The sequence below is a fragment of the Molothrus ater genome, chromosome 7, assembly GCF_012460135.2.
Source record: "Molothrus ater isolate BHLD 08-10-18 breed brown headed cowbird chromosome 7, BPBGC_Mater_1.1, whole genome shotgun sequence".
Lineage (NCBI taxonomy): Eukaryota > Metazoa > Chordata > Aves > Passeriformes > Icteridae > Molothrus > Molothrus ater.
In genome coordinates, this window is record NC_050484.2 from 4,904,720 (window position 1) to 4,924,390 (window position 19,671).

The window sequence follows — 19,671 nt, forward strand, 5'->3', positions numbered from 1 at the left end:
GTCAAAAAAAGGATAGTCAGTTTCCAGGGTTTTTGTCCTTGCCCATAATACTCTCCCTGTTTACATCTGAAAGTACAAAAGTTTACAGAACACTGAAGGATAAAGCACTAAAGAAGAGAACACAGAGTAGAGAATTCAAAATCAGTTTTAAATATAGATTATTTGAAAGACAAGAGTAAAAACATCAGCTCCACATAACTTTTTGTCTACTTCAGGAAAGAAGAATGACTGAAACTTGAAGTTCTTTGGGGCATGCACTTCCTAGAATTACTTGGAAAGCATTTATGCACCACAAAAAAAGCCACAACAGAAAATAACAACGTAGATCCTCACTTTTCCCTTGAAGACAGAAGTATATCAAATTTCAAGAGACCTCTTTACAAATTCCTTGTCTTTTTTTTTCTCCAGTGGAGCTGTACCTAGTTACCAGCAAACAAGATGTTCCTATGTTGGGAAAATACTCCGTTGAAATGGATCAAACCAAGTGGAAAGAACAAGTAGAACACTTACACATGTGAGCAGTTACAAACATCCTTCCAAGTCCTCCTGCTTCCTTGTAGCTTTTATATCTTATCTGAGCCTCCCTGCTATAACTGCCATAACACTAATTCATTTGAGGTACAAACAAATGTTCCATATTCAGGGCCCTGTTAAGGCTGTGCCTGTATGAGTTAAAGAAGAGAAATTTGCCTAAGGCATGTCCCCAACCCACACTATAAAGAGCCAGCAGAGCTTTTGTCCCTCTGAGCTCAGTGGCACCTCCTGCATTTTGTTGAAGCTTTACAAGACAATTCTCCAGGGGCAGCTGGTGGCTGTCCCTTGTCATGCTCATCCTGGAGTAGCCTTGCTGTGATCAGCCCTGACCTAATTCATGTGACTCAGGCCTGCAGAAGAGCTCACCCAAAGAGCAGAGACCATTTCCCGGTACACACAAGCTCCTGCCCCACAGTTGCTCCTTCTGTGACCATGAGCTCATCCTCCAGAGCAAGCTCGAGCTGCTGTGCCTTGAACACTCGGACAACTTCTGTGGTCACTCACAGCATTGCCCAAAGGAACATTATGGGTCTCACATAAAAGCACTGTAACTCTATACATGGCTATGTGCTCTCAGTATAGGTAAAAAGAGGTATAAGTAAATATTTATTTACTTTAAAATAAATATTTTTACACATGAATGTGTAAATATATATGTGTAGATATATGTATACATATGCACGCATACAGATACACACACATGTATGCTTACATACATCTATAACACAGAATTTCCAGTGGTCTACATGATAAATCACAATGAAGATTACTGTTCATAAATGATGCCATAAATTGTTCTACCTTTTATAATTTCTAATGCAATTTACTTCTCCTTTATCCATTACCTCTTAAATTTGGCCTACTGTTAAAAAACCCAAAAACACAGGAGGAAACACCACATGGAAAAAACAAGAGCAAAGTAATAGCATAACACCATGAACGACAGAAATGAGAAGACAGAGAGAGGTTCCAGTATAATGCTTATGGTCAGATCTTGAGGGATTTAACAGTACACCCACCATCTGCCATTAAAAATGCTTTTATTCTCTCCTCATTAAGAACAGAAAAATTGATCTATATGGAAGACAAGGAAGCACTGCTTCTGTAGAATTCTACTGGGTTAAAAACTGTTCCACCATGAACGGGCCTCACGCTGATATCACTGTGCACATGCAAGCACAGCCATACACAGGGCAGATATAATTAACTTTGCTAAAGATACATGGCTTTCATTAAATATCAGAGACCCTTGTAGATACAGTGATACAGCTTCCTTAACTGTCACACTTTGCCTCATAAACTTTTATTACTCTTGTATTAGCAAGATTTAAAAAAAGTAATTTTCTACAGCAAAATATGAAGGTCATCTCAGGGCACACTGCAGAAATAGCTGTGTCAGTCTGTAAAGTTCTCACTGCCCCTCAGCCATTTGTAACCATTTTTAAAATATGGTGGAAGTACTTCACACCCACCTCAGCACAAAACAGTGGATGAAGAAACTAATTTCTTCCATTGCTGGGGAATGCTACCAGACCACAGCAAGGTGCTGAACTGATGCATTCTCACAAAGGAACAATACTTTTCATCTAGGAGCTAACAGAAAGGTACCACCATTCACCAGCGGCAGATAATGACCAGTTTACAGTGATAAGGTCTGCTAATATTTTGTAATTATCACTTGCCTTAAAAATGCCTTAAATGCATTACACTGCAGGCCTGGGACAGGTGATGGCAAAATACACACAATGCAATGTCAAAGTCTAATGTCAGAAGAAAACCAAACAAAATGCCAGAAAATGTAGCAGATTATAAAACTACAGAAATCATGTTAAAAAATAAAATTGACTCCTTTTTGTGTGTTTTTGGGAATCCAGTTGTGCTGCCTTAAAAAAAAGTAACAGAACTTCAAGAGACAAGGTTATCCCCCTGACAAGAAGGATGTGCTTTGAGCTGACAACATGAGTATATCAATGACTGCAAGATACCTTACAACAGATTATACCATCACCTTGTATTATTCATAAAAGCACTTTTCAGACATTGCTGACTTTGAAAATACGTAACAATTAAATACACTTCTGTGGAACAGAAAAGGAGTGTTTTTATTCTTATGTTGTGTGCTAAGAAAAAGGGACAGCATCCCTAACGAATGGTATGCAGAGACTAGACATGCAAACACAGAAGAAAAGAGATAATTACAACAAGGTTTGTGTAGGGTTTTCCATTTCTGTGCTGATATTTGCTAAAACTGTTAAACAGTTACAAATCGAAAAAACAAAACTAAACAAAAAAACGGATGGAATTGTTGTATTGGACAACAGAAGATTTACACACCTAATTTTGAACTGAATAAGTGCTTTGAAGCAAGTATTAATTTTTCAAATTTGATTTGATTTTAAAAGCCCAAATGTTGTATTTTATAATTTTTATTTGGATAGTCTGATTTTTTTCTAGGAAAAAAATTTACCACAGCTTTTTTCTAAATCAAAACAAAAGCAAGAAGGAAGGGAAAGAAAACATTTACAAAGACTAAAAAATTGTAGAAGGCTACGATGGAGACAAAAACCATGGAGAAAGCAGGAAAAAAGGGAAAGGGGTAAAATACAGAAAGAAATATATTTTTAAAAAATGATAAAAAGAAAGCAAAAAGGAGACGAGAACCCTGATTTCTAACCATCTTTTTCTTCTGTGTGATGGAGCTTGGATGGGTGTCTTCGGCAGGTGCGCCATTTACCAAGACGCTTGAAGAAATTCTCCTCTTCGTCTCGCCCGTTGTCCAGGCCTCCTCCTGGCCCCCCTCCTTCTGACAGCTTCACTGCGCTGGTAAACTTCACCTGTGCAGGGACAGAGGGGCTGGTCAGCCTGGGGAGCTTGGTTAGACACTCATTGGTTGGACACAAACATCTACAGAAGGGCTGTGAGGGTCACCAGAGTAACACAGCTGGGTCTGGGCACGGATTTACATACGCGGAAGCACTTCATCTTTTAAGCTTTCTGCTTAAAGGATTGGTCTTTCTTGAGAGGCTGTGGAAGGACAAAGGAGGAAGGAGAAGTGTGACCAAAAATTAAAGCTTCAGTGTGTTGACAGAGCCTGCACTTCCCTCTCAGTGCAGCAGAGCAGACTGACCAGTATGGTGTAAGTTTAACCTAGTCTTCACCTTGAGGTGCAGAAGTCCAGTGTCAAATTCCCATGGCTATACTCTGGAGACTTCTCTGACAGTCTTGTTAGCTGCAAAGTCCATATTGAATAAAAATCTTCCCCTGTGCAGCTAAAACCAGCCAGATCCTGCCTTTTTAAGAAGCTCTCTGTAATCCAGCCTGACACATTTACCTTGGAGCTCTGCCTGATGAAGGAGAGACGGTCGACAGAGCTGATATCCAGGAGATCTTCCACCCCATCAGCCAGGCCAGAGAGGGAGGAGCGCTTCAGCCAGTTCCCTGTCACAGAATGAGCCACTCAGTACAAATCTAAGCTGTCTTCCTAGAATAATTTATTTCTCCACAGTGGCCACACTAAGGTGTGGGAAAAGGAGAGACAAGCAAAAGGTAACATTTTCATGTAACATGTATTAGCTACCATGACAGGCCAGGTTTGGGAATTTTAACGGATATATTCTCTGTCAAACAAATGTTAATTTGGAATATTTCTCTCCCACAGATAGGAACACTGCCTGTGGGATTACAGTACTAGCCTACTATATTGGAGGAAAAGTTTCACTAATCTATTTTGACAAAAATATCCCCTGATATCTTTGGCAAACTGCTTATATTTCCCTTTGCCTCACTTCCACATCTGCAAAATGGAGCAGCAAATCACAGCTTCCTTTTGGAGAACATACAGACAATAAGGAACTGTGCTGCAGCATTTCTTAAGACAGCTATGTCTAGCTGTGTTTCTCTGCACATGCAATATGTATATAGAATAGAAAGAGACATACATTTACCTATGGGAAGTTTGAGTTTCTTTCGGAGGGAGATTCGGCGGGAGCGAGAGCGGGAGCGCCTGTCTGTGGTGGTTCCAGAGTGAGCCGTGGTGCACTCGGATGTGTCCTGCTCAGATTGACTGCTGGTGTCACTCGCTGCACTTTGTGACTTAAACATCTTCCTCCAGAAGTCCTTGCGTCCCAGATTGGCCCCTTGGATCTGCTCATCACTGGAACAGAAGGTATGCAAAGCATGAACTGCATTTCAGTGAAGTTTGGATGCTCAGGGAAACAAAATCTCCTTTCTGCAGCACACTCCTTAACCTCTCTATTGCTTGAGGTTGTTTCATTTTGAATTCCAAATATACTGCTCTTAGTGGGACATAAGCTTGACAACACACTCAGCGTTGTTCAAGACACAAAATAACCATCATTTCTGCCCTTAGGCACTGAGGCAGAACATCACCCCCCTCTACCACAGACAGCTTATCTGCTCTGTCCATCAGACACATGGTGCACATGGGTGAGATAACCCAGGCCAGACAGATGCCCTAGAGGGAGTTATCTCTGGTTATTATCAGACCCCCAGCTGACAATGAACATCCCTCACCTTGAGAGTGAGACGTAAAGAGATAAGTGAGCAATCATTAACTGAGAGATACTTTACAACTATAAAAGCTACACAAGTTTTCATGGGGGCAGAAGTCTCCTACACACTCCCTGGAAAACTTTAGGGCTCTTTCCCCAAGCTTGGATGCATCTTCATGGTTACTTCTCCAGAAATTTATAGCAAAAGATGTTTTATGTATGCCTCACCAGAAACACATGATAAGATACATTGAATCCTAATCTAAACTATTTCTTCTCTAGCTGTCACCTTATTATTACAGTGCACCAAATTGTTCATCTACTAGTTGTTTCTTTTTGTTTATCCTGTATGGTAAGCAATCTGTTAAAGTCTTATGACAGTTAAATTTGTGTCCATTAAATACATTTTGTAATAGACCTAATTGGCTGTTAGGAAGAACCTGAGGAGTGAGAGTAATCTGGGGTGCAGGCTGCCCATTAGTTACTGCCAGAGATCTGAGTCAAAGACAGGACTTGTTTAAGCTCTCATCTCCTTTTATAACATCCATTGAACAGGTCATTCCAATTTTTACTTTCTACACATGAAAGTAAACCACCTTCTTTATGTCAAAATGAACTAGACTTACAAGACCACATAAGTAATTTCTACAAGTGTTTGTACCAGAAAGCTTTAGGACATCATGACAGCCATTTGTGAACATGCTCATTTAGAACTGGAATTGAGACAACATTTTTTTACTGTATTCTTGAGACGTCCCACAGCTATGGCAGGGCTCAGAGAGGAACAACTTGCTACAATCCTGCAGAGCAGTAAAAGGCTTTGTGTTATCCTTGCTGTCTTAGCAAGAGTGAGACTTTGCAGGCTCAATTAAGGCAGGATGTGATGTAGAGCTCTGGGCCCTTGTGCAAGTAATGTCTTCATACAGTGCATCTCAAAGCTCTTTAACAAGACAGACGTGTATTCAGAGGAGTTAAATGACTTGCCCAAAAATTACTTAGGGACCAGTGGCCATTTGTATAATTTTCTAAAATTCTTAAGAGTATTGTCTAATTTTAATTCTATAGTAAATGGCAGAATTCTTTGGACATAGATTTCAGATGTTGGCACAATGCCAACAGCAGGTTGATTCCCTGTGCTGAAAAGGGAACTACAGCAATCTTTGGAGCCCAAGGCAGGTCAGGAATGGGCTGGCTCCCACTGAAGCATTGATGACTCTTCGCAACAACTCGGAAGCTGAAAATCAATAAAATCATCACCTGGGAGTACAAACAAAGCTTGGAGAACAGTTGTGGTTAAATCTCTGAGGAATTAACATGCTATGGTAGCATGGTGCACAATATTGACAAATCTCCTGCACTGTCATTTGCAAACCTCTGCTGTTTCCCTGTCAAAACCAGGATGGGTCAAAGTTGGCAGCACTGAAAACAGGCATTACCCAGATGGTTGCAGAAGCTCCTGTGTAAACACTCAACAGTTTGTTGTTTCATCCAAACAGGTAAGCTCTCCTGCCCCTTTGCACCAACCCCAGGAGGGAACTGCTGGCATGAACACATTGAACAATTCAAGATTTACTTACTGCTCTGGAGTCTGCATGGGGCGGCTTGAGACGTAACTCCGGCACTCATCAGGGGCAGCCGAGGCCTGCCCTTTGTCAATGATGACACTTCCTGCCTCAGATCTACACAAGATAAGATAAAGATAAGATCTACACAAGATAAGACAAGACAAATCATCAGCCAAAGCAAATGGATGGCCCATCTCATGGTCATCACATAGAACTGCATATGGAAACCTGCAAAGTAGCTTTAGAGAGGCACCCTCTCCTTAGCAACTCACATGTTATTCCCAAAAAAAAGGCATCAGCTCCTAGCAACAAAACCAAGGTTTTCAGGACTTTTTCAACTCTCCTAATCCTTCTTCCCAACATTTTAATAAGACAAATTCCTCAAAGCACCAGAGGAAATTTCTTTTTGATAAATAAGCATGTCAGTATTAGATTTCTTCTGGGACTTGTTTTGCATACCAGGGTTTGCCTGTCAGAAAAACAGGTACACATCCCAAAGGATGTGATGCATATTAAAAAGAACAGGCACTGAGTGTTTTGGGAGGGACGCTATGCTTCTTAGTTCTTAACCTGTCCTCATCCCAGTGTTTTCATGGTACTGTTCTCTTATGCCTCTTATATGAGACTGCCAGTGATTTTCTCTGCAAATTTGTTGCAGTATCAGATCATTAAACTTTAAAGGAGGTTGCTGCCACAGCAAAAGTCTGTACATCAAGAACTGACATGCTATAAATATAAAACAATCCCTTGGGACTTCCTGTAGTTGTGTTTGGCACAGATAGCCATAGAGTCATATGCAAGTCAATCATTTACTTTCTCCCTCCTGACACCCACCTTTTGCTCCCAGAAGGTTTTGGCTCTTGCTCTGTTTCCTCGGTCTTTTTTCCTGGTATTAACTTTTCAGCACTGTCCAAGAGGGCACTGAGTGCCACTCTCCTAAACACATTCCCATGGGCCTCCTTGATAAACTGCACCAGCTGTCGGATATCACAGTACAAGCCCTGAGCAGCAAGACACAACAGGGAAAAAAAAAACAAAACAAAAACAAATTCAGTCTGCAGTTTCTAAAGAAGCAGTGAGAGTCAGTACTTTGTGAGGTACTTCACCAGGCCATTACTTCTCCCCTGGCTCTTGTGTGATCTATGCCTCAGGTGTATGGTTTGTGGTTTTGGCTGGAAACTCATAGTGCACTCAGAAGAAGCAGACAAGGAGAAGCATTATTATGGAACATGATCTGCAATGGGATACAGCAGATGGAGAGGTATCAGAGGCTAAAAGACCTGTGAAATGAGGGAGCTACAAAGATGACTTAAAGTTTGTTTTATACCATTCATATAGACCACAAACTTAAAAGGCATTAAATACCTCAGGTGTATGTGAGAGGATGTAGAGTGCAAACAACTGCATGTTTTTTTCAGAACCAGTGGGTATCTTGGGATTTTTTTTCATTATTTTAGAGCTTCACATCACATGAGAGAGAGGAATAGGAATGACTCACTCATTCCGCAACCTCCCTCCTACACTCAAGGCCCTTTTTAGTTCTGAACATTCATACACATCTGTGATGTGCAAATCACCTCTATATCTGAGGGCAAGGAGATGGAGGGAACAGTTTTACAGGGCTTGATTTTTGATCTGTGAGCTTCCTGAAAGACCTTGCATTATTCTGAAAATTCCCAGCAAGGAACAGGAAAAAAAAACCCAAACAAACAAAAAAACCCCAACGAAAGTTTATAATTTCACCTGTATCCTGATTAAGTTTTTTTTTTAAAAGCAGGATATTGACCACAAGATTGACTTTAAACAATGACAAAGCAACAACAAATCTGCACACATGTTCTACATGCTATATTCTTCATACAGGCACAATTAACAGTGTTACCCTCAGGGATAAGTTTCACCTTTCACATTAATAGACTCTAGAAAGAAACAGGATTTATAAGAAAAATTTACCCTTGGTGCTCCTAATCTAAGTCCAATAATGGGCATTTTTTTCTGTATGCCACCAAATAATCTCTTATGAGAAACATTCCAAAGGAGGAATATTCCTAAGAACTAGAGGATTTGGACATAGGAAGACTACACTGCTGGTTTAAGGCATTAATGTGGCTTTCCTTCTCCTACTCCCTTCACCTCACAGAGCACTACTGCCCCTTCAGCTGGACTTCAGTGTCCTCACAGTTCTGCTGTAACGATGGAATACAAGAATGTTTCTTGTTTGCTTCCATGAAAAATCCTAATTTCTGATAATAAAGCAGGCCTGAGACTAGCTGCTACAGTACACCAATTTGGGAGAAGAGCACTCATGTCACTCAGTCTACTGACTGCTCTGGGAAGACAGCACATACATAGCAAAAAGCAACACCTTCCTTTCCTCCACGCGTTCAGTAAATTGAATGTTTGTGTAAACCTTGGGAAGATCTACCAAGATGCTGTTCAATAATTCACATAGTCTGGCACCAGAGGGCCACGTGGTTAACCAAGTGAACTGCCTTTGACTTTGCTGGAAGGTGATTCATTGCAGCTGTGGTCTTAGAATCATAGAACTGAGGTTGGAAATGACCACTAAGATCTTTGAATCCAGCCATTAACACAACACTGTCAGGTCCACCAAAAAACCATGTCCCTGCTTCCACATACACATCCATATCTTTTAAATCCCTGCAGGGATAGTGATTTTGATGCCTCTGGTTTTAGCTTTTGTATTTTTCATATGAGAGGATGGTGAGCTCTCTTCACACAGTAGGGAGACAAAACAACTCCTTATCTAGCTGGGGACCAAGGACAAATAATCCAAATCTCAGGCCCAAGAGCATAAACAACATGGACTGAAGAGAGAAAAACAAGAAGGATGGGACTTCCTAACCTAAACCTATAAGGGGACAATTAACTCCAATATGCAATGAAGCAGAACTTATAAAAGTGACAGACCCCATGACCAGTTGTTCATTTTGTGACCATTTTGGTTCATCTTGGGTGCAGCCCTGGCTGGGCTCTTGTGCTGCTCAAGGTGCATCCATTGAGGCCTTTTAATAAATCCCTGCTTTATTCTTTAACTCTGTCCAGCCTCTGTTCCAGGTCAGCCTTCACAAGGCATCAATTTCACCACTTCCCTGAGCAGCCTGTTCCAATACCTGACCTCCCATTTCAGTGAAGAAGTTTTTTCCTAATATCTAATGTAAACCTCCTCTGATACATCTTGAGACCATTTCCTTTTTTTCCTGTCACTTTTACCTGTGATAAGAGACTGACCCACACCTTGATACAACCTCTGTCAGGAAGCTGTAGAGAGCAAGAAGCTCTCCCCTGAGCCTCCTTTTCTCCAGGCTAAGCAACTCTGTTTCCCTCAGCTGTTCCTCGTAAGACATGTGCTCCAGACTCTTTCCCAGCCCATTTCCATTTTTTAGGGAAGAAACTTCTGAATGTCTCCCCAGATTCTGAGATGCAGCTTCACTAGTGCCCAATACAAGGAGACAATCACTTTGTTAACTTGGTATCGAGGGCTTACCAGGTTTTCTGGGCTGTGGAGCTCGTGTGTAGTGGATGCACAGCGAGTGATCAATGACTTGAACATGGCACTCACAATAATACCTTCCACACTCTGGGCTGTAGACTTGTTGTCCACTGTGGTGAAGTTATTCCCAAATCCAGCCTTATCTGTAAAATTCAAGTGTAAGCAAGCCAACTTGTTGGGAACAGTTTAAAAGAGAGGGCTTACAGACACACAAAGGGATTATGATTATGATATATGAGACAAGTTGCCACCTAATATCCAATGCTCAGTTGTCTCAGTCCCACCCCACAAAAAATATAGCAGAAGCAAAGGGTAAAATGAATTATAAATATGGAAGTATTTCCAAGAAATAGCTGTATTATGAAAAAGGATTGAAAATATCAGGACAATTCTAGTTTTGCACCATTCACACCTCTCATATAAAGAAGTGCAGAATAAGACTTAAAATTTGAATAATAACTCCAGTTTTTCTAGTTACCATTTTAAGGGATAAGAGGTGTTTGATTAAGCTGCAAAGTGACAACACCCATGAAACCAATATCTTCTAAACTATAGGAATGCTTTTCTTGGAAGGTGCACAAGAACACCAAGCTTTCAGAAAGATTCAAAAAAGAATTAGGCATTTCAATGAATTACAAAAAACATCCCAGTTTCCTGAGATGGGAGATAAGACTCTCAAGAGCTGCCTAAGCTGTCATGTTTCAAAGAATAAGCCAGTCAATAATTGATGAATACTTAGGGAAATGTCATATGGGAATCTTCCTCATGAAAGCTGGCTATATAATGTTCTTTGATGCTTTCCCTGAAATTCCTGGCATCAAAGACAGGCTAATAAATTAGTCAGACTCTCTGAGTGTTTCAGAGGACCTATTTCTACTCTGTAAACAGCCACTCTTAAATGTTGTTTCATGCAGTGACCAAGCATAAATGTTTGCCTGTTCTAATACAGAACATAATTTTCCTAACTTAAAAAAATCCTCAAAACCTGCTATGTACACACATGCATGCACATTTGTAACTGCAGGCATATGCATCTGTGTGTCCATATTCTCATTCATTCAAGCAGTTCTTGCTGCTTACTGTGCTGCCTTTTAAGCTCTGAGGCACCCACAGAGGGTTTTAAAGCTCAATTATACCTCCATTCAGAATAAACTGTGTATTAAACTGGCCATTCCCCCTGGTGCCTTGTCATGTCATGAAGCAGAAAACTTCCTGCCCGAGGCATGGTTTAATGCAAATCTCCTCTGTGAAGAGCCATGAACAAGAGGTAGGATGAATCAAAGGGAGTCCTTCAATTTCAGGTGCACTGTGTGCTACAAGATCTTGAGGCAAGGTCAGTGGCTGGTCAGATCCAAAGAGGTCCAACTCCCTTGACCCCCACTGCCTAAGGATTCCGTTTATATATCCAGATACAAACGGAGAATAAACAGAGAACAGCAAATCACATTTTGTAGTTTGCAAAGGACAGGAACGTGGCTTCTTTCTGATGGCACTGTTTAAGACATGCAAGTGACTGATGCCAGGAGTACTTACTATCAGTGACTGGCTCCATGCAGAATCCCAGTAAAGCATGCAGGAAATCCACCACGTTATTGAGAGAATCCTTATTCACGTAATCTCTCACGGTCTGCCGGAACTGCATCTTGTCCAGTTTGTACAGCTTGGTCAGGCAGTTCTGGGCCTGCAACAGTCCCCATCAAATCATATCACATCAAAGTACATGCTCAAGTTTTGCTAGCAAGAGCAAGGTAATTTTGCACTTAGCTGTCTCTGAATGGTCCCATAACAGGACAGGTTCACCTCTGGAGCCAACAAGAAATTCAGCACCAAAGAGAGTGCACCAGTATGGGCACCACTGTTTGAAGTGGTGATAAAGCCACTACCAGCTATATCTCCTGTCCTCTCTTCCTCTGCCCAATCCCAAAGCAAAATCTCACTGGATGTAAATGAACTGGGAATGTACCACCTCTGTCAATGCTCAGTGCCTTGGTGGAACACGTTTTTCGCCTCAGGCATCTGAGTGTCACCCTCCAGCTCAGACCCAACCTATTGCATGCCCCTATACCCAATTTACATCACACAGAACACTAACTTTTTACTTAAAAATTATAATTGTCAACTTCTTATCACAAAACTACCCATCCTACTGGGGCCCCATGAAGCCTGGAGTTAAAATAATCTAAATAATCTAAAATAATCTAAAATATCATCTCTACAGGAAACATGAACTCTCCTCTTATCTACAATAGGGTGCTTAACTTTGCAGTAAACTCAGACATGATTGTCCACGCAGTCAACACAAACGCTGCATGCAAAGCAGTTTGGCCAGACAAACACACAGAAAATGCAACAGACTTACACACGTAGAGAAATGTTTCCCTCAATTCAATGGGCCTGATAAGAATCTTGGTTCCAAGAGGTTTATTTATTTATACTTGATGTTATGCATAGGTCTAAATGGCTCAGCTCCAACAGAAAAATCTAACTGACATGGTGATGAATATGGTACCTGTTCAACCAGTGTTCTGTGCAGAGCCTTTCTACTGCTACCACTGGGACTCTCTCACCCCATCTTGTCCAATTGTGTCCAGTCCTGCAGGACCTGGAAGTCTAGCTAACACAAGAAGACTGCAAGGACACAGAGCAGCCAACCCATCTCTGAGAAATGAACCTCAGAGGCCAGAACTTAATTACAGCTCTGTTGGCACAGCTCAAGCTAACCAAAGCCATGGAGAAGCCATGGTTCACACACGTCGCATGGGATTAGTAAACTCTGATTATCATAGTCATGAAAAATGCCCCCTTCTGCAAGCACACATGGTGAGGAGGAGTCATGCACTGAGAAGGCCTTTGAAAGGCTCCCATTTAAAGAGCAGTTGGACTGATCTCAAGGAGACAAACTCTTCTGGATTAAAGCTGATGTCTGGGCTACACTCTGGGCACTTTCCAATGTCTTAACTGGGGCAGAACCAAAAATGTTAGGAATTAACAGTGATGATCCACCATATCCTTCAAAAGGGCACAAGTGAGTCTTTTACTTCCTTGCAGAACAACAGAACAAGTACAGTGCAAATACAGAGCACTCCAACCATCAGGAGCTGATGGAGCAGCCCAGCAGCAATCAGTCAAAATCACCACTAGCAAAGGTGGATGTACTTACACCTCAGATTTTGGATTTATGTAGGCAACCCAAGATAGCTGCACCTCTTGTAAGTAGCATACTCTTTTGGGGTACTGTCCTGTGAAAAATTACTAACACCAGCTCACACATGAAATTTGCTCCCATGTATTGTCCCAACCCATCTGCTGGGGTGGCCAGAAGCACCCTGGGCCCCAGGTGTGCCCTTAGAAAGCCCCAGGGACTGGAAGGCAACACTACAGCTGAAAATCTGCTACGGCTGGGCTGCAACACAGTCTGTGAGCTAGGGCAAAAAGCAACACATTTACTGTCAATACAGGGAAAGCTACAGAGGGGGCAGGCAGCCATCTCAGCAGTACAAGGGGGGACACTTTAATGAGCTTTAATTCTCTTACATTCTCCCGAAATACCTGGAGTCTCAGGCGATCTCCAGAGAGCCCTCGGTGTCCTTCTCCACAACCATAGGCACAGCCCAAGGACTTCACAATTTTGATCAGCATTGTGAGTGCCAGCCTATGGGTGCTGATAGATGGGCCTTCATCCTGAGGGTCACAGAGGGAAGGACAGTGGGTAACCCTGGCACAACCACTGGCATTTTGCTAGCATTTTATTTTTGACAAGCTGCTTTCCATTTCTCATCTCAGACACTCCATTTCTGTGTTGGTATTCTTGAAGTGTTTACTCCAATTATTTTTCAAGTTTAGAGACCAGCCCCCTCCTTTTTAGTTCCCATCAAAAAGTTATGCTATAAAAGTAAAGCCCCTACATGCTGCTATGCATACCATTCAGAACTGACTTCAAAAAATTAACCCTGAAAAATAGAGAGTTGGCTTGGCTGAGTAGAAAACCAAACATCTTTTTAAAATGTCTTAGATATTATGTTACTATAAGTTGCAGCTTCAGAGGCCAGCAATATAGCATCTCTTGTCCAATTCTCATAGCAATACTGAAAAATTTAAGACTTCTAGTAATCAAATAAAAAAGAAACTGTGCTCACACACTGGGTTCCATTTTTCCTTTACAAGCTATGAATAATAAACCTGAAAAAAAACATTGTCATTGAAGGTTGCAAACACTTTGTCAAGATATTGAAAATGTCCGTGCCAGGCTCACAAACTCCATTTTTGGCAGCTGCTTCTCTGCAGTAGCTACAGTGCTTGAATTGCTAATCATGTTTCCTCATCAGAACCCCAAGTGAGAATCAGAGCAAAATAGAAGGGCAGCTCCATACACATGCAAACTCAATCTTAGCAGACATTAAAGTACATTTGGAATTGTATAAAGAGAGAAGCAAAACAAACCTTTTCTTGTTTTCTGTCATTCTTCTCATATGGGCCTCCTCCTCCTCCACCACCTCCATCACCTCCACCTCCTCCTCCACCACCTCCTTCTTCTTCTCCATCTCCAGCTCCACTAATTGGAGGTGGCCCAAATCCACAGGCTGAACCACAAGCAGCCCCTTTAAGCTGGAAGGAGCCTTCACTTGGTCTCTTTTCAGGGGCCTCGTTTTCTTTGTTCTCACTCTTCCTGCGAACTTTCTCCACACAGGGCACCACACCAAGCTGCAGTAAGCATTCCACAATGTTCAGCGCCACGTCACAAATCCGCGAACTGATGTCGTGGTTCAGAACCAAGTAAACAGCCTTCAGCACCACCTGAGGGATTCAAAGATCATATTTAAAGCCAGAATTATTTCCTCTCCCAGTAATATTTAGAAATTCTAGATTCCAGAAACTCGTTACAGCGGGCACAGTACAAACTCTGAACAAATAATACACAACCCTAAATACCAAAAGCCTACAACCTAGATGTCAGACAAGAAACCACAGGCTGGGCACAGTCAGGCTGAAAAGGAAACCATGAGATGACATCTGTGAGCCTGAGAACACTGCTTCAGTGCACCAAGAGCTGGCAAGTCATTGAGGGGAAAGCAGAAAAAGTGAGGTTTTAAGGTGCTAGAAGAAAGGTGCTACTCAGTCTTACACTATTTTAAAGGTTTTGGTGCATGCCCCAGGAACACAGCCATTACATAATACTACTCAAAATCTGATGTGTGCATTCCACATGCACATGCGCTCCTTGCAAGGAGTAACAGGAGTTGCAGTTTCTCAGAGGAGACTTTTAGGATATGCACAAATGTATCTGACTGACCTTTATATACTGCTGAGAGAAGTCATATAAAGAGGTGGAGGAAAAGCCCATCAAACCCCTGATCTCAATGGAACAGCTACATTGACAGAAGAGGGACCTGGCTTTCCTTGTTCCTTGCCAATTACCGAGAGATCCAGCATGCCATTCTTGTGGACAAAGCTGTTGGTTCCATCAATGTGATCCGTATCCTCCAAGCAGCTGTAATTGATGCAGGAGTCTGTCAGGCTCCGTGGGAGGTTGGCACATGCCAGTGGCTCATGGGGCATCTCGGGGATGGGCACCTGGTTGCAAAGCTTCCTCATGTGCTCGCTGAAAAAATCGGCATAGCCCACGTTGAACGAGGCCAGGGTGGTGTTGAAGGTGGCCACGGTGATGGTGGAGATCTGGGACCGCACTGCAGGGAGGAAAACAGCTACCTGAAAATAAATTTCTATCTCTATAGCTACACAATAGAAGACTGAGGCTGAGCTTGTCTAAAGACAGCAGCTCCTAAAGCGGTTTGTAACGCCAAAAGAAATAACAAGCTCCTAATTCCTATCATGTGCACAGGGACCAAAGGTAAACTCGTTTCTTCTTTTAACACAGTGTAAATTAGAACAACCCCAAGCTTGTTCTAGCAGTTCAGTTCTCTGGCAGCTCAAGCTGATGTTAAATGGGCAGTCAAGTAGATCAGGCAACTCAGACATTCTAAATCTAATCCAAAAGGATTTTTCTCTTTGCATTAATCCAGTGCCTCATCTTAAAAGCAGCAGTTTGCCCCTGCAAGGCAAAGAGAAAGAACTCTACAGCTGAAAGACGGTAGGGGTCAAGGTAGCAGCACCACAGCACAAATTTGAAACAGCTTTCCAAGTCACATCAATCTGGAAAATTTCATCACACCAGTTGAAGAAAACAGTACCTGTGACAGTCTAAACCCTCTCCACAATGCATAGCTGTCTGATGAGAAAGGCACTGCAGTCTTAAGCTCACAGCATTCAGAGACAGGAACTTTGAATTACTCAGGTCAGCAAGCTGGCTACAAGAGCAAATTTTTATCAAGGGTGCCTCATATTTTTAAAATGCATGCTGATTTCCAGGCCCCAGTGCTCATAATTTCCCACACCTAGTGCTTTGTAAGTAAGTTTATATACCCTGTAGTGTAGAAAGACACCCATAGGGTTGTTTAGACCACCATCTGCCAGACAGTACAGTAACAGGGCTAGAGACTAACAAAGAATCTCTTCCTATGGCTATTAAATATAAATGTAGTCTAATTAATGAACTAATGACATCTAATACATCTAATGAGCAATGACTCAGTGATGGACTGGTTATATTATATACATAGCAACTCGCCAGAGTGGCAATCACATTTCCTGACAGCTTGTGCAGTTGTGCTAGCTGCCATTAAAGACAGCAATACCAAGCTTCTGTTCACACTTTTGTGTTGTGTTGTGGTAAGGCAAGAAAACCTCAAACCATGCCTTCTCCCTGCTGATGGCCACCAATTGTTTTAAGAACTGCTCCAGATAAACATGAACCATTTGAAACCTTTTTCTTCATAGTACATCAAACCCCTCAAGAGATACGGAAACAAAAAAGGAAAAATCAATTAGTCACACACATGCAGAAACAGTAACTCTTCCTTCCACTTTTTTTGGTTGATATTTCAATGAAACACCTGTCCTGATGTGTTAAATTTACCTTCTTTGACTGTGTTGTCTCCATGGCTGTTGGAGGGGTCTGGCAGTTCAGAGACCAGCGTGTGATGGGAGTGCGAGTGCCGGGCGCTCAGCCCCTCCATCTCCGTGGCTGTGTCAGAGCTTCCCCTCCTGGTAAACTTCCCTAGAGAGACAAAAAGAAACAGAGATTTTGTTTAGCTACCTGAGAGGTGGCTGGAGACAGCAGCTGTGGTTAAAAGTTAAAGGATTGGAGTCTGTAAAAATCAAGGTTTTTCATCACGCTGTGAAGCAGAACCAAAGATTATGGTGGGATTCCTTATGTGGGTTCATTGACATAGAGAAAAAATGGTCCAAACTCTCTGCAAGGCTCTTCCCCTCAGCACATACTGGTTTAGCTGACACCTGCATTCTTAACCAACTGCACCTTCAAGAAAATAAAACTGGTCAGCACTGTATGACTCCACCCTTTGAGGTATACTATAGGAATTTATTTTTGGGGGAAAGAGGAGAGGAAACTAAGTATATCATTTTAGAGGAGTGCTAAGGCAAACTAAATTCTTCAAGAATACAAAAAAAACACTGCTTAGTGAACTTAGAAATTTGAAGTAACAAATTTTTAGGTTCAAACACTGTACCTCTGCAATACCAAGACAGTATAAGCCTCACTGAGAAAATAACCTATTTATATTCTATCCAATATGCACTCCAGGAAAACTGTGAATAGAACTTTTCAGCATACTAATGACTTTGTTAATGACACTAATGACACCGCTGCTAACAATTGTCATGCTGTTGTATAATTGTCATAATAATGATACTGCTGCCTCTTCAAAGATTTCTCTTTTAAAGAAGGGAATACAAAAATTCTTTGGATCTATTTGAAGATGCAATGCTTGTGTAGTGCTTGCTACCACACAGGAACAGTGGTATTCAAGTGGAAAAGGGATCACTACAGGCTCCCAGAGTAGCTATTATTCCAGTAAAGAAGTTTTCAGAGAAAAAGTGAACTGAAGCACAAGTCCTTCAAGGTCTGCTGTGAGCAGTTATGTCACAGACATATTTTATGAAAAATCATTTTGCCATGATTTTTTCTCCTGAGAAGCTGAGAAGCCTCAGAGGAAAAGAAAAACAATAATTATCTGCCACTGTGGAATGAAACAGGTGTATATTTGATTGGCCTCATGTGGTTGTTTTTAATTAATGACCAATCACAGGTACAGCTCTGTCGGGACTCTGAGCAGTCACAAGATTTTATTATCATTCCATTCTTTGCTAGCCTTCTGATGAAATAATTTTCTCTCTATTCTTTAGTGTAGTTTTAGTATATAATTTTCTTTTCATATAATATATATCATAAAATAATAAATCAGCCTTCTGAAACATGGAGTCAAGATTCTCATCTCTTCCCTCGTCCTTGTACCCCTACGCACCCCACCACACAGTTACCAACAGATGTGGATGTGTAATGCAAACATTTATGCCCTGGTAGCTTCCCACTCTCAGGAATGCAATCTCCTCCTTTTCCTAGACTTCTTCACTGCTTCCCTTCAAGGCACTGAAAATGCTAATGCTTAGCACAAGCTACAATGCAATGCACAGGTTATCACTGGTCATGATGACCAGTCACAGTGGTTATTTGCCACTCATCCACATAGTCCATTTTACTTTCAAAGGCCTCTGAAGCTGTAAATAAACTATTGGGTCACATCCTTTCACCAAGCCCTGTTATCCTGGTGAAAACACACGCAGTGTACTCACTTATGCTTTAACATTCTGCCCAATCTTTTCACACGGATACTTCCTCGCTCTTCCATCCACACAAATATCCTTCAGCCTCTGTTTCTCACAGCCTTCAATTCCACTCAACAACAGTCTTGGAATTAAGAGGGTTTTTTTAATTAAGCGAACAGAACCGGGAACAGAGGGTGACAGAAGGACTGGATGAAGAAACAGCCCCTGCTGTTCTCTGAATATTCGCAACAGGAGCGACACGGAGCCTGGGGCAGACCAGCGATACCTCACCTAAGATGGTGGTTGGCCACCCTCCCCTCTCCATGCCACGCCGGTCCTCTCCAATTCCAGAGAAGCTGCCGAAGGAGAAAGTGCTGCGAGTGGGGGAGACATCCAGGTGATCCTCGTGGAGCAGGAAGGGCACCCCCATCCGCCGCTGCCGCTTCTTCCCGGCGTGGTGGAACGGAATCGACCCCTTGCGCTCACGCTCCCTGTCCTCTTTGCGGCTCTTGAACTGCAGCAAGAGCATTTAAGAAGCTTTGAGGCATGGAAAACAACCACTTCAGGGAAAAAGATAACACAGATATATTTCCCCAAGTATAATTTGCACTTGGAGCATTTTATCTTGGCCATTTCCCATGGCAGAGTCTAATTGCATGCTGGGGTCCTGTGAGCATTTGAAGGAGTTCAGTCTTGCCCGAGGCTGGGATGGATGCCCTCAGATAATTTTATGTCATTCTTTGACCTTGAGCATGGAATGGATGGTTGGAAACCCAGAGCTAAGACGAGGTAAAAAAAGCAGAACTCACTGAATTAGCTGGAATTACAGTGAGCACTGGCACTTAAAATTCAGCACTGGCTGAGT

At 42.0% G+C, this 19,671-nt stretch overlaps 1 protein-coding gene across 11 annotated transcripts in view; it reads right to left on the reverse strand.

Annotated features, from left to right (window-relative positions):
- The window catches only part of UNC80 (unc-80 homolog, NALCN channel complex subunit), a 126,324-nt gene that overhangs the window by 84,715 nt on the left and 21,938 nt on the right, over window positions 1-19,671 (reverse strand). For 4 of the 11 annotated variants that reach the window (XM_054515399.1, XM_054515403.1, XM_054515402.1 and 1 more), the window contains exons 10-21: window positions 19,098-19,320; window positions 17,098-17,238; window positions 15,540-15,808; window positions 14,565-14,918; window positions 13,659-13,805; window positions 11,658-11,805; window positions 10,119-10,267; window positions 7,445-7,611; window positions 6,623-6,724; window positions 4,473-4,687; window positions 3,866-3,972; window positions 3,209-3,368 (exon numbers count right to left, since the gene is read on the reverse strand). In XM_054515399.1, coding sequence (XP_054371374.1) covers window positions 3,209-3,368; window positions 3,866-3,972; window positions 4,473-4,687; window positions 6,623-6,724; window positions 7,445-7,611; window positions 10,119-10,267; window positions 11,658-11,805; window positions 13,659-13,805; window positions 14,565-14,918; window positions 15,540-15,808; window positions 17,098-17,238; window positions 19,098-19,320 — 2,182 coding nt within the window. The remainder of the gene's footprint in view (window positions 1-3,208; window positions 3,369-3,865; window positions 3,973-4,472; window positions 4,688-6,622; window positions 6,725-7,444; window positions 7,612-10,118; window positions 10,268-11,657; window positions 11,806-13,658; window positions 13,806-14,564; window positions 14,919-15,539; window positions 15,809-17,097; window positions 17,239-19,097; window positions 19,321-19,671) is intronic. The other 7 variants (XM_054515404.1, XM_036387284.2, XM_036387283.2 and 4 more) reach the window with 5 other exon arrangements.